Genomic DNA, 13,259 nt, shown 5'->3' with positions numbered 1-13,259 from the left:
CTACAGAGGTCCTCCATGAGAGCTCTGCCCCAGCAGCAAACTTTTGCCTGGACATCCAGGTGTCTCAAACATCCTCTGAAATCTAGGCAGATATTTCTAAACCTCAATTCTTGACTTGTGTGCACTTCTGTGCAGCACAGGCCCAACACTACATGTAAGCCACCAAGGCTTGGGGCTTGCACCCCCTGAAGCAAAGCCTTGAGCTGTACATTGGCCCCATTTAGCCAGGGCTGGAGCTGAAGCAGCTGTGATGCAGGGCACCATGTCATGAGGCTTCATAGAGCAGTGGGGCCCTTGGCCCCACCCAAAAAACCATTTTTTGCTCCTAGGCCTCCAGGCCTGTGATAGGATGGGCTGCCATGAAGGTCTTCTACATGCCCTGGAGACATTTTCCCCATTGTCTTGGTGATTAACATTTGGTTCCTCATTAGTTATGCAAATTTCTGCAGCTGGCTTGAATTTCTTCCAAGAAAATTGATTTTTCTTTTATCACATTGTCAGCCTTCAAATTTTTCAAACTTTTGTGCTCTGCTTCCTCTTGAATGCTTTACAACTTGGAAATTTCTTCCACCAGATACCCTCAATCATCTCTATCAAGTTCAAAGTTCCACAGATCTCTAGTGCAGGGGCAAATGCTGCCAGTCTCTTTTCATAGCAAGAGTGATCTTTACTCCAGTTCCCAAGAAGTTGCTCATCAACATCTGAGACTACCTCAACCTGGACCTTATTGTTCATATCACTATCAGCATTTTGGTCAAAGCCATTCAACAAGTCTCTAGGAAGTTCCAAACTTTCCCACCTTTTTCCGTCTTCTTCTGAGCCCTCCAAACTGTTCCAACTTCTGTCTGTTACCCAGTTCCAAACTTGCTTCCACATTTTTGGGCATCTTTACAGCAGCACCACACTCTACCAGTACCAATTTGCTGTATTTTTATTTATTTATTTTTTGAGATGGAGTTTTGCTCTTGTTGCACAGGCTGGAGTGCAGTGATGCGATCTTGGCTCACTGCAACCTCTGCCTCCCGGATTCAAGCAATTCTCCTGCCTCAGCCTCCCGAGTAGCTGGGATTACAGGCATGCGCCACCATGCCCAGCTAATTTTTGTATTTGTAGTACAGATGGGGTTTCTCCATCTTGGTCAGGCTGGTCTCAAACTCCCAACCTCAGGTGATCCGCCCGCCTTGGCCTTCCAAAGTTCTGGGATTACAGGCATGAGCCACTGTGCCTGGCCTACTGTATTAATCTCTTTTCATGCTGCTAATAATGACATACCCAAAACTGGGTAATTTATAAAGGAAACATGTTTAACTGACTAACAGTTCCACATGGCTTGGGAGGCCTGTCATGGTGGAAGGCAAATGAGGAGCAAAGTCATATCTTACATGGCGGCAGGCAAGAGCTTGTGCAGGGGAACTCCCATTTACAAACCCATCAGATCTCGTGAGACTTACTCACTACCATGAGAACAGTATGGGGGAAACCACCCTCATGATTCAATTATCTCCACCTGGCCCTATCTTTGACATGTGGGGATTATTACAGTTCAAGGTGAGATTTGTGGGGGACACAGCTAGTCCATATCAATCTGAATTTAAAAATAATATTTATTTTTTTTAACATCTCTGCATGTTTTTCAGTGCCAGATCTGATTACCTATTATAAGTATAGTCATGACTTCTCATTTGGAAAGTCTTTTTACATTGCTGTAAACATTTCATCAGAATTATCTTAAAACAATTAGATTCATAGTTATGAAGTATTTCAGAGAGTTTAATAATGCTGATTGAAAACAAGTTGCATATTTTTATGTTTTTAATTATTCAAAAGTAGCTCATCATTAATGAATAAAACTTAAACACAGAAAATCAAGAAGAACAAAAATAAAATTAATTCCACTACTCAGAAATAACCACTTTTGCAGTTTCTGTGTGGGGTGTGTCTGTGTGTGTGTGTGTGTGTGTATTTAGCGCAAAAGTGGTCCATAATTAATTTATAGTATTACAGGGTCTTTTTTCCCTTGATAATAGATAATATCCCCTTAATAATATATCCTGAACATTTTCTTCATTAGGAAATATTTTTTCTAAACATAGTTTTAATTGGTGAATGGGATTTCTTTACATGAGTTCAGTGCTATTTATTTGTTCTATCCTCTTTTATTGTGTATTAACATTATTTTTGTTTTTCACAATTTAAGAAAAACAGTATGTTTGATAAATGTTTTTTCTGTGCAACTTTGTATAATCTGTGACTGTCCATAGAACAAATTTCTAAGAAATTTCTAGATTAAAAGATGTGCGTATTTTAATACATATTATACATTTTTCTCCAGAAAATGTATGTTGATTTATACATTCACTAGGTATCTCTTTCCATCACCAATAATTAGTACCCTCTAATTAGGATACTTAAAATGAATTTATTTAGAGATGGTAATTACAAGATGGTACGTTTGGGGGGAAATGAAAGAGATAATGGAGTAAATTATGGATATTAGCTACAGACCTGTTACTACCTCTAGTTAAGGGAATAAGTGGTTATCAGAAGATAGATAAGAGAGGCAAGTAGAGAGCACTATCTTGAGAAGCACAGTGACCTTTGGTCAAGGTACACAGCCAAGCCAATATACTAGGGGAATGAATACTGTGACCTCACTCTTCTTATTGTCTGTACCCATTTTAAAGCAGAGGATTGAAAGTCCCTCTTGACACAGTCTAAACAGGTTGCCACGTAGGGCAGCAAGCAAGGTGGAGACCAGTGGAGAGTGAATCTGGAGGGACAAACAGAAGATAACCAGAATACTTACCTACTTTTTATATTTCTATGACTGTAAATCTTTATATTTCTGTGATTATTAATGACGTAAAACACTTTTATTACCTATTTGTGTTTCTTCTTTTGTCAAGTATATGTTTATATCTCCCCTTCTTTTTTTTTGACAAAGCAGGATTTTTATTTGTTACAAGGACATCTTAAATTTGTATTCTTCACATACATTACTCTTCTTTAAGAATTCATCTTTGCTCTACATGTAAATGTTTCAAGTCATCAATACTTTTTCTTGTTCTTTTGTGATTTCATTTCTTTATACTTAAGAAGTGCTTCATCTAGCTGTAAGCCATTATCCTCAGCAAACTAACGCAGGAACAGAAAACCAAACACCACATGTTCACTTATAAGTGGGAGCTGAACAATGAGAACACATGGGCACAGGGAGGGGAACAACACACACTGGGACCTGTCCAGGGGGCAGAGAGAGGGAGAGCATCAGGATAAATAGATAATGCATGTGGGCCTTAATACCTAGGTAATGGCAGGTGCAGCCAACCGCCATGGCCCTCTTTCCTATGTAACAAAACTGCATGTCCTGCACATGTATCCCGGAAATTGAAATAAAATAAGTGCTTAGTCTATATAAATCATTTTTCTGTGTTATGTAAGATAGAAACACAGTTTTACTTTCTTCCAGTTAACAAGTTATCCCAATACTATATTCTAAATAATAAAGAACAAAATAAAAGAATAGAATGATGCCATTTCAAATCATCACCCAGTGATTTGACATGACATCCTTTTCTTTTCCAAATATTTATATGTATTTGAGTCTGCTTCTGTGCATTCCATTATATCCAATTAATCTTTTAGTCTTTCCTGATGCAATATCATACGATGTTAACTTTGTACATTTTTAATATATGACAGTGTGTTTTATTTATTATTTTCCAATATTGGCATTTTTGTCTAGTTAGTTTGTCAGATAAACTTCAAAATTTGAGTTTCAAAATAGAAAATAAGATTTATTTTAGGATTTTGATTATACTTATATACATTACCCTAAGGAAAAATAAAGTTTTTATAATATTGAATCTTTCTAGAAAGCATCTAGTGTCCCCTCTCCTCATTTTTTCAAATGTCTTGCATGAAACTATTTCATTTTCTTTAAATATAAGCTTAATTCTAGGTAGTTTATTTTGGATGAATATTGTGATATCATGAATGTAAGCTTTTGCCTATTATATTTTCTGCCCACTGCTGCTGTATAGAAAAGCTAATCATTTTGTTGTGTGTATGTTGTAACTAAACCCTAATGAAATTCTTTGCAGTTTTATTGGATTTTCCTTGGATTATTCTGGGTTTTCTAAGACTATATGCATCTTGATTTCAGTAACTCTGCTTCTAGTGATTCATTGATAAGTAGAATGTCAAATATTTAAGATAAAGGATAGCTGTCTCAAAAAACGTGTTTCATTATTCTAATTAAATGTTCTTCTGGTATGCTCTACAATGGGGTTTTCTTTTTCTAAAATTGGGAGTCGATGTGAATTTGTATCACATCTGGCCTTATGTAACTTGTAGTGTTGATTACATATTTGTATCCTTTGACCAATTAAGTTGATGAGCTATACTTAAAATTTTCCTAATATTGAATCATCTTTCATTCCTGAAATATGTCCTAAGTCATTTTTATGGAAGTATTAAAAACTGCTATTGCATTCAGCCTTTACAGTTTTTAGAGTTTTAAAATCTGTTTTTATAAGGAATACTGGGTGGGGGTGGCGTGTGCACGCATGTTTGTGTGTGTGTAGTGCTATCTATGTCAGATTTAAATATTAGCTTAAGGCAGCTTCATAAATAAAATGGCCTGGGGCACTTTTTCAATGTTTTTTTTGCCTTTGAGCAGTTATTATATCATGAGAATTCCCTATACTTTGAAAATGAGATAGAATTGTTTGGAAAAAAAATTGTGCTTGGCACCCTTTCTTCAATGTAATCATTTGAAAACTTTAAAATTTTAGCTATATTTAAAAAGGCCTATTGAGGTTTTCTATGACTTTTTGACTTTTGAACACATACACACACACACAAACTTGCACACACAACACATGCACACACCCCAGTTGATTCAGGTGTACTTAGGCCTATGAACTTGTAGGTTTTCTGAGGTTTTCTACTGTTTGGGGAATATTTGGATCAATATTTTTTAATGTATTAATATAGAATTGTACAGAGTATTGTATTTTTTTAAATATTTCTGTATGCTTATATATGTTCTCATGATTAAAAATGAGAAAGAAAAAGAATATAAAAACAGTTTTTCTGATTCGTAATTTGTCTCCTTCTCACACACATGCACGCACTCAGTCCATTTACAGATTTTTGAACTTTGTTTTCCCCAAAATGTCAACACTAATATTTGTCTGTTTTTCCCTTCATTGATATATTTATTAAATTATTTTGCCTATTTACCTAAAGATAGTTTGGGATTTTTTGTTTATTTTTGGCCTCCTTTATATTCACCTCTTTTTTTTTTTTTTTTTTTTTTTAAGACGGAGTCTCGCTCTGTCACCAGGCTGGAGTGCAGTGGCACGATCTCAGCTCACTGCAATATCCGCCTCCTGGGTTCAAGCAATTCTATCCTGCCTCAGCCTCTCGAGTAGCTGGGATTACAGGCACATGCCACCACACCCAGCTAATTTTTGTATTTTTAGTAGAGATGGGGTTTCACCATGTTGGCCAGAATAGTCTCGATCTCCTGACCTTGTGATCTGCCCGCCTCAGCCTCCCAAAGGGCTGGGGAATACAGGCATGAGCCACCGCACCCAGCCAACTTCTTTCAGTTAATTAGAGCACAGTTTTGAAAGCTTTAAATGGTAGCAACTGTCATCTCCAGTTTTTCAGTTGAGGAAACAAAAGATGACTTTGTTGACAAATTATTGAGGCAGACATACATTTTAGTGTTCTTTATTAACCATCATGGTGCTCAGATGCCAGAGAGCATGTGATGACTTTGCTATTCCTGAAGAGTTTGTCTGATAATCCAGACGTAAGAATTGATTCTGCTCTGCAGAATCATTTAATCATATTTTTTATTCACTCATTCATTCATTCATCAAATATCCTTTGAGTTTTTTTGTTGCAGACCTTGTGCTAGCTTTTCGAGATACAAATATGAAAACACATGGAACCTCCATTCAAGGAGACTGATTGTAAGTCAAGTGGAGAAATAGACAATATCTCACAAACAGTAATTACTATAATAGAGGTACGTCCACACTGTTTTGGTTACGTATACATACCTCATAGCACAAAGTTACTCATGAAAAGTAGATGATTTCGAAATACTATTTTATTCCTTTATAATCAGTACATATATCTTAATACTTTCTGTGTGTCAGATAATACACTGGGTCCTGAGGAAAACAAGGTATAAAAATAATTTTTCTCATGCTTGAGAAGCTTTTAGTCTAGTGGGAAATGACTCATCTCATTATAATAAAGATGTATACCAGATACCTGTGAAGACATAGAAGAGAAACTTTGTCAGTCAGGAGTTAGAAAGGCTTTCTTCACAGAGAAAGTAGTGTTTGAACTGAGATTTGAAAGGCAAGGAGGGATTTATTAGATGGACAGGTTGTGGCTTTCTAAGCAGAAGGAACAACATGTACAAAGGCACAGTGGCGTGAAAAGGCAAGTAGTGTGCTAATGCTGAAGCATAAGGGACAAGATGGTGAGGGGTGAGAAAAGAGGTATAAGATAAAAATTTATAGAGCACTTATCTTGTCAGACACCATTCGAAATACTTTATATAGATTTACTCCATAAGTCTTTATCATTGCTTTGTGTTGGAAATATTTCAAATCTAGCTATTTTGAAATACACAATAAATTATTGTTAACTATAGTCACTCTTCTGTGCTATTGAATACTTGAACTTATTCCTTCTATCTAACTGTATTTCCATATTCATTAATCAGCCTCTCTTCATCCCCATCTCCCACAACACCACCACCTCCACCCCACCACTCTCCCACTATGTCCCAAACCCACCCTGTCCACCTTTCCCAGCAACTACCGTTCTACTCTCTACTTCCATGAGATCAACTTATTTAGTTTCCACATACGAGGTAGAACATACTATATTTGCCTTTCTGTGCCTGGCTTATTTCACTTAACATGATGACCTCCAATTCCATCCATTTTGCTGCAAATGATAGGATTTCATTCTTTTATTTTATTTATTTATTTATTTATTTTTTGAGATGGAGTTTCGATCTGTCACCCAGGCTGGAGTGCAGTGGCACAATAAAATAATGGGATTACAAGCATGAGCCACCACACTCGGCGGGATTTCATTCTTTTTTAATGGCTGAATAGTAATTCATTGTGTACATTAATAAATATATATTTTCTTTATTCATCCATTGATAGACATTTAGGTTAGTTCTGTATCTTGGCTATTGTGAATAGTGCTGTAATGAACATGGGAGTGCATATTTCTTCAATATCCTCATTTCCTTTCTTTTGGGTATATGCCCAGCAGTAGGATTGCTGGATCATATGGTGCAACTGTTTTTAGTTTTTTGAGGAACCCTCATGCTGTTTTCCATAGTGGCTATACTAATTTACATTCCCACGAACAGTGTACTAGCATTCTCCTTTCTCCACATCCTTACTAACATCCATGTTTTTTGCCTTTTTGATAACAGCAGTTTTAACCCAGGTGAGATGATATCACATTGTGGTTTTGATTTGCATTTCTCTGTTTATTAGTGAAAACATTTGTATGTTTTCTCTTGAGAAATGTTTCTCTTGAGAAATGTTTATTCAGATCATTTGCCCATTCGTAAATCAGATTATTTTATTATTGCTATTGAGTTCCTTATTTATTCTGGTTATTAATCCCTTGTCTGATGGAGAGTTTGCACATATTTTCTCCCATTCTGCAAGTTGTCTCTTTACTGAGTTGATTGTTTTCTCTGCTGTGAAGAAGCTTTTTAGAATGTTGTAATTCTATGTCTAGTTTTGCTTCTGTTGCCTGTGCTTTTGAGGTCTTATCCAATCATTTCCCAGACCAATGTCCTGAAGCATTTCCACAATGTTTTCTTCTAGTAGCTTTATAGTTTCAGGTCTTATATTCAAGTCTTTAATTCATCTTTATCTGATTTTTGCATGTAGTAAGAGATAGGGGTCTAGTTTCATTTTTCTGCATATAGATACTCAGTTTTTCTAGCACCATTTATTGAAAAGACTGTCCTTTCCCCTACTGAAAGTTCTTGGTGGCTTTGTCAAGAATCAGTTGGCTGTAAATACATTTATTTATTTCTGGGTGGACATCTAAGTTTAACATGCAGTGTATATAAAGGCTTTTGGGCAGAAATGATAAATTGATGGACATTTCCAGTGTTGTTTTATAATTATCCTAAGTCTTGTCCATTACCCATAAACAAAGTCTCATGAATTTGAAACCCCCATTCACACAAGGAAAATGTGATATAGACACACAATATCTATAATACTAAATAAGACAAAAGTTGTACCGTTTTACTTTTATGCCTCTAAGTGGAAATTTTAAATGAATAGTAAATTTGCTTATAAAACTATGAAAAACTAAGTTCTGTGTTTTTAATATTGTAATTATTTTCTTCTTAAAGCAAAGTAGTATAATTTGTTCTAAATTTAATTCACTAATCTCCTAAAATTCATTTGCAGAAGAACTTGTATACATTAAAGTTCTTTACACATACACATTCACTGAAGTTTAGAACATTTAAATTTGTCAGCAATTCCTCTCCTTTTCTTACCATTTCATATAGCAATACTCTTTCCTTTGAAAAACTCCTCCCATATGATGCATTTGATTGGAACCAATGCTTAGGTCAAATCTTTATTTAAATCACTCAGTTCTTCATAAAGAATACTTTGGACAAACCCTCTTCTTCATCAGTCAGGGCACTCTTTTCACTCAGGTGAAACTTCAGTTTGAAATGCCGCATTCATCACAAAATGACTAAAAGTGGAACTAGGCTAATCAAAAAGTTCCTTATTTTATCTTCATAAATGTATGACTTCATGTGAAGGCTGGAAAAAATACCTGTAAAGATTGCAATCTAATGAAAAAGGAGATGTAAGCATTGATTGTATGGCTTGCTGATTTCAAAACTCTTTAATCTTTCTGAAGCACTTTTAATTTCAGGATGTTTAAGTAGCTTTAATTATTAATATTAAAAAATTAAGATTCTTAATGCCTATTTTTTATTAAAAGCCATAAACCCATAAAGCTTAGCAATTTCCATTTCTATTTAAAAGTTGATGAAGTGAGAGACAAGTGCTTTACCACTGAAGAATTCAGAGTACAACTGGGGAAACCCAAGGGGTGAGAGCTGACATGAAACGCCAATTGAAAACCATTTTTTTAAATAAATCTGTCTGGTAAATGATTTATATGGTTTATTTTTTGTTACCTAGAGATTCTAAATTGGATATTCTAAGTGTAGAATTCCACAATGTAACTGAGAAAAAAGAGAAAATGAGTAAATGAGATAATTATTAGACTCTATTTTAATAACTTATGAAACAAAAATTTTTTGAATCCTCATATGTTAATCACTTGATTTTTTAAAGTGTGTGGTTTTTTGTTTGTTTGTTGGTTGGTTGGTTTTTTGAGACGGAGTCTCACTCTATCACCCAGGCTGGAGTGCAGTGGCACTATCTTGGCTCACTGCAAGCTCCGCCTCCCGGGTTCACGCCATTCTCCTGCATCAGCCTCCCGAGTAGCTGGGACTACAGGCACCCACTGCCACGCCTGTCTAATTTTTTGTATTTTTAGTAGAGGCAGGGTTTCACTGGTTTAGCCAGGATGGTCTCCGTCTCCTGACCTCGTGATCCACCCACCTAGGCCTCCCAAAGTGCTGGGATTACAGGCGTGAGCCACCGCGCTCAGCCTAAAGTGTTTAAATTCTCAAGTCATGTCACATAAGATTTCAAGAGATCACTAGTGCTCAATAAATTTATGTTAAATTTAGTTGTGTTGTATTGCATTGCCTATTATGGGGGAAGGCTCATCCTTCTTACTACTAAGAAACATAGAGAATAATTGTAAATAGCCCTTAGTCTGAATCATTTTTATGCAATATCATAAACACAAACCAATGGATGGGTTTGATAGCCTGGAGTCTTGAGTTTACCTCCTTCACAGTTAAGACACATTGTTAGTTTGGTTTGCTATTTAAGAAAGCATTAGGGTGCTCTTTATTCATCCCTGAGAATCAAGTTTCCACTCAACCATTTATATGTAACATAAATTATATTATAAAAGTCCAATACATATCTTAGAACCAGTTTCTTTAATTACTATGTATGCCTAATTACAATGCAATTTCTCGTATTACCTGAGTTAAAATTAATGCAATTCAAAACAACAGTAATTTATATTTAAAGAAAAGTGAAATATACTTACAGGAGCTGTTTTTTCTAAAGCACTCTCATAAGGAAAACTTCGCCTCATCTCTTTCTACATGTTTGAGCCAGGAGCTTGCAGTCAATCAAAATAATGCTTTCCTATAGGTGTAAATAATAAAGAAGTAAACCTCAATAGTAAGGTATCAGTTACACTAGCAGTCCCCAGCCATTTTGGCACCAGGGACTGGTTTCCTAGAAGACAGTGTTTCCATGGACTGGGTTTGGGGTGCAGGGGGATGATTTCAGGATGAATCAAGCACACTACATTTATTGTGCACTTTATTTATATTATTATTACATTGTAATATAAAATGAAATAATTATACAACTTACCATAAGGTAGAATCAGTGGGAGCCCTGAGCTTGTTTTCCTGCAACTAAATGATCCTATCTGGAGGTGATGGGAGACAGTGACAGATCATCAGGCATTAGATTCTCACAAAGAGCGTGCAACCTAGATCCCTCACATACACAGTTCACAACAGGGTTTGTACTCCTATGAGAATCTAATTCCACCACTGATCTGACAGGAGGTGGAGCTCGGACTATAATGAAGCAATGGGGAGCAACTGTAAATACAGATGAAGCTTTGCTGACTCGCTTGCCACTCACTTCCTGCTGTGTGGCCCAGTTCCTAACAGGCCATGGACCAGTACCAGTCCATGACCTGGGAGTTGGAGACCACTGAATTACACAATAGACTGCGAAAATTAGATAGTTTCCTCTTCTCTTATATGCTGTATTGTTTGCTATCTAGATATTCTATTACTGGAGATAATTTGTTTTTCTATAATATTCTCAATTTTTTTTTTTGTACATTTTTTTTTTCAGTCAAGAGAATCCATCCCATTAAATGACCTAAAGTCAGAAGTATCACCACGGATTTCAGCAGAGGACCTGATTGACTTGTGTGAGCTCACAGTGACAGGCCACTTCAAAACACCCACCAAGAAAACGAAGTCCAGTAAACCAAAGCTCCTGGTGGTTGACATCCGGAATAGTGAAGAGTATCCTTTGCATATGCTGTTTAATGTATATCCTTTGCATATACTGCTTATTTGTATTGCATTTGTATTGCATCCTTTCATTTAAGTGGTTAAAAAAAAAAAAAATTCTGGGATTCTTCTGAATTCAAGTAGTTAAATTACTCTCAAACTGGATGCCAGAATGGTCTTGCATAAGGTTTTATAACATTACATGCCAGAGACCTGATGATATTTTCCAAACAATGCCAGAATATTGGGATATTTTGTTGTTTTTTTTGTGTTTCTCTGGTGTATATTGCTGTTCTTGAAGGCATTTGAATCCTTCATGCTGTAGATAGGAATTGTAGCAAAGATAAAGAGTAAGTATACACCTGTTTTACCTCATAGCCTAGAGAAAATGTTTGCTGCATCTCAACATTGACCTTGTGTTCATTATAATTTTCAAAACACTGGCTTACATAGAACATGTATTTTCACTAACTACAAAAGGTTATTTACAAAGATTTTACTATTGAACATACTGTAACATCCAGTGGGTTTGATTGGCATTAGAGTATGAAGAGTTACAAAATAGTAACAGTTCAGTCTCTTCTCCTTCTATTTTCATTATCTTCAGATTCTTTGATTGTGTATTTTCTAGAATCTAGATGAATGGTTTTCACTTTGTTTAAAAACAGAGCAACTTTTAACATCTTTCTTAGAAACTCAATATATAAAATATAAATGAATGTTATAACTAATTTGCTTCATAAGTTCAAATTTATAGCATTTACTAACTATAAATGCTATAAATTAGGCTTAGCAGGTAAATGGTTTCTTATATGCTAAAATTGGCATATACAGGTTGAGTATCCCGTGTCCAAAATGTTTGTGACAGTATTTCAGGTTTCATATTTTATAGGATTTTGGAATATTTCCATTATATATATATACTTACCAGTTCAGAATATCTAATCCAAAAGGCTCTAATGAGCATTTCCTTTGATCCTGATGTTGTTGCTCAAAAAGTTTGATTTTGGAGCATTTCAGATTTTAGATTTTTGGATTAAGGATATTCAATCAGCAATAAGTTTTCATGTTAATATTTTCAATTCCAGTTTTTGAAATGAAATTCAAATTATACATTTACAGTCTTTATTAAGTAATTCACAGAATCTTAGGTTTCTGACAGTACAATTTGAGAGCTCACAATTTCAAATGATATATTCTCATCATTTTGTGAAAAGTTGCTACTTTCTATTTTTCTGAGTTTGGAGAGAGTATAAATGTTGATATCCCTGGTTGTTAGGGTTTCAGCAATACTAGAAATTCTTTGCAGAGTGGATGAGTGGACTCCCGAATGAGGCATTAAATTCTATTTAACTGGTCAAGAACCCCTAGTCTGGAAGTTCTTCTGATCTTATACTTCAGGAGTTTAGAATCTGTTTAATGTTTTTAACTTTTTAATTTGTATTTCTTTTGCTTGAGTCTTTATTCATAGCAATTCTCCCATAAAACCATAAAAAATAGCATTATAATCCCTATTTTAATCTTAAAGATAATTCTTCCATTCTGTAGGTTGTCAGTTGCCAGGTCCAATCCACAGACCCTGGCCGAACAACGGATGTAAGAATGCACTCAGACACAGGTATCCAGTGAAAAAGCGGGCTAGGGGACCTTCCGCTTACAGACCCCGAGGAGGGTGCTGTAAAGAGTCAGCAGCTATGGCCCTGACAAGCTGGAGCTGCAGGCATTTATTTAGTTACAGATTTAATGACAAAGGCTTTGAGTCAACACACTTTTGCGTAATTAACATAGTCACCCTGCCCAGAGATAGCAGTCATGCATGGGGATGATTAAAGGCCAGGTTCCAAGTTAAACTAACTTACCTAGATCAATTCCTTTGTATCTCTTTGTTACCTAACCTTTGCTCTCAGTGTCCAGATAAGAGGGTTTGGCTACCTTCAGCCAAATCCATTTCCGAAGCTTTTGTAAAACATCCCTGCCTTCCAAGAAGGTTTGCGTCTTTCTACAATTTTTCCCACCACCCTGACTG

At 35.7% G+C, this 13,259-nt stretch overlaps 1 protein-coding gene across 7 annotated transcripts in view; it reads left to right on the top strand.

Annotated features, from left to right (window-relative positions):
• The window catches only part of TBCK (TBC1 domain containing kinase), a 267,698-nt gene that overhangs the window by 176,907 nt on the left and 77,532 nt on the right, over window positions 1–13,259 (top strand). For all 7 annotated transcript variants that reach the window (XM_024245819.3, XM_024245820.3, XM_054554234.2 and 4 more), the window contains one exon: window positions 11,070–11,245. In XM_024245819.3, coding sequence (XP_024101587.1) covers window positions 11,070–11,245 — 176 coding nt within the window. The remainder of the gene's footprint in view (window positions 1–11,069; window positions 11,246–13,259) is intronic.

This window comes from Pongo abelii, chromosome 3, assembly GCF_028885655.2.
Source record: "Pongo abelii isolate AG06213 chromosome 3, NHGRI_mPonAbe1-v2.0_pri, whole genome shotgun sequence".
Lineage (NCBI taxonomy): Eukaryota > Metazoa > Chordata > Mammalia > Primates > Hominidae > Pongo > Pongo abelii.
Note: the sequence above shows the minus strand (reverse complement) of the source record. Positions and strands in the feature narration are given on the sequence as shown.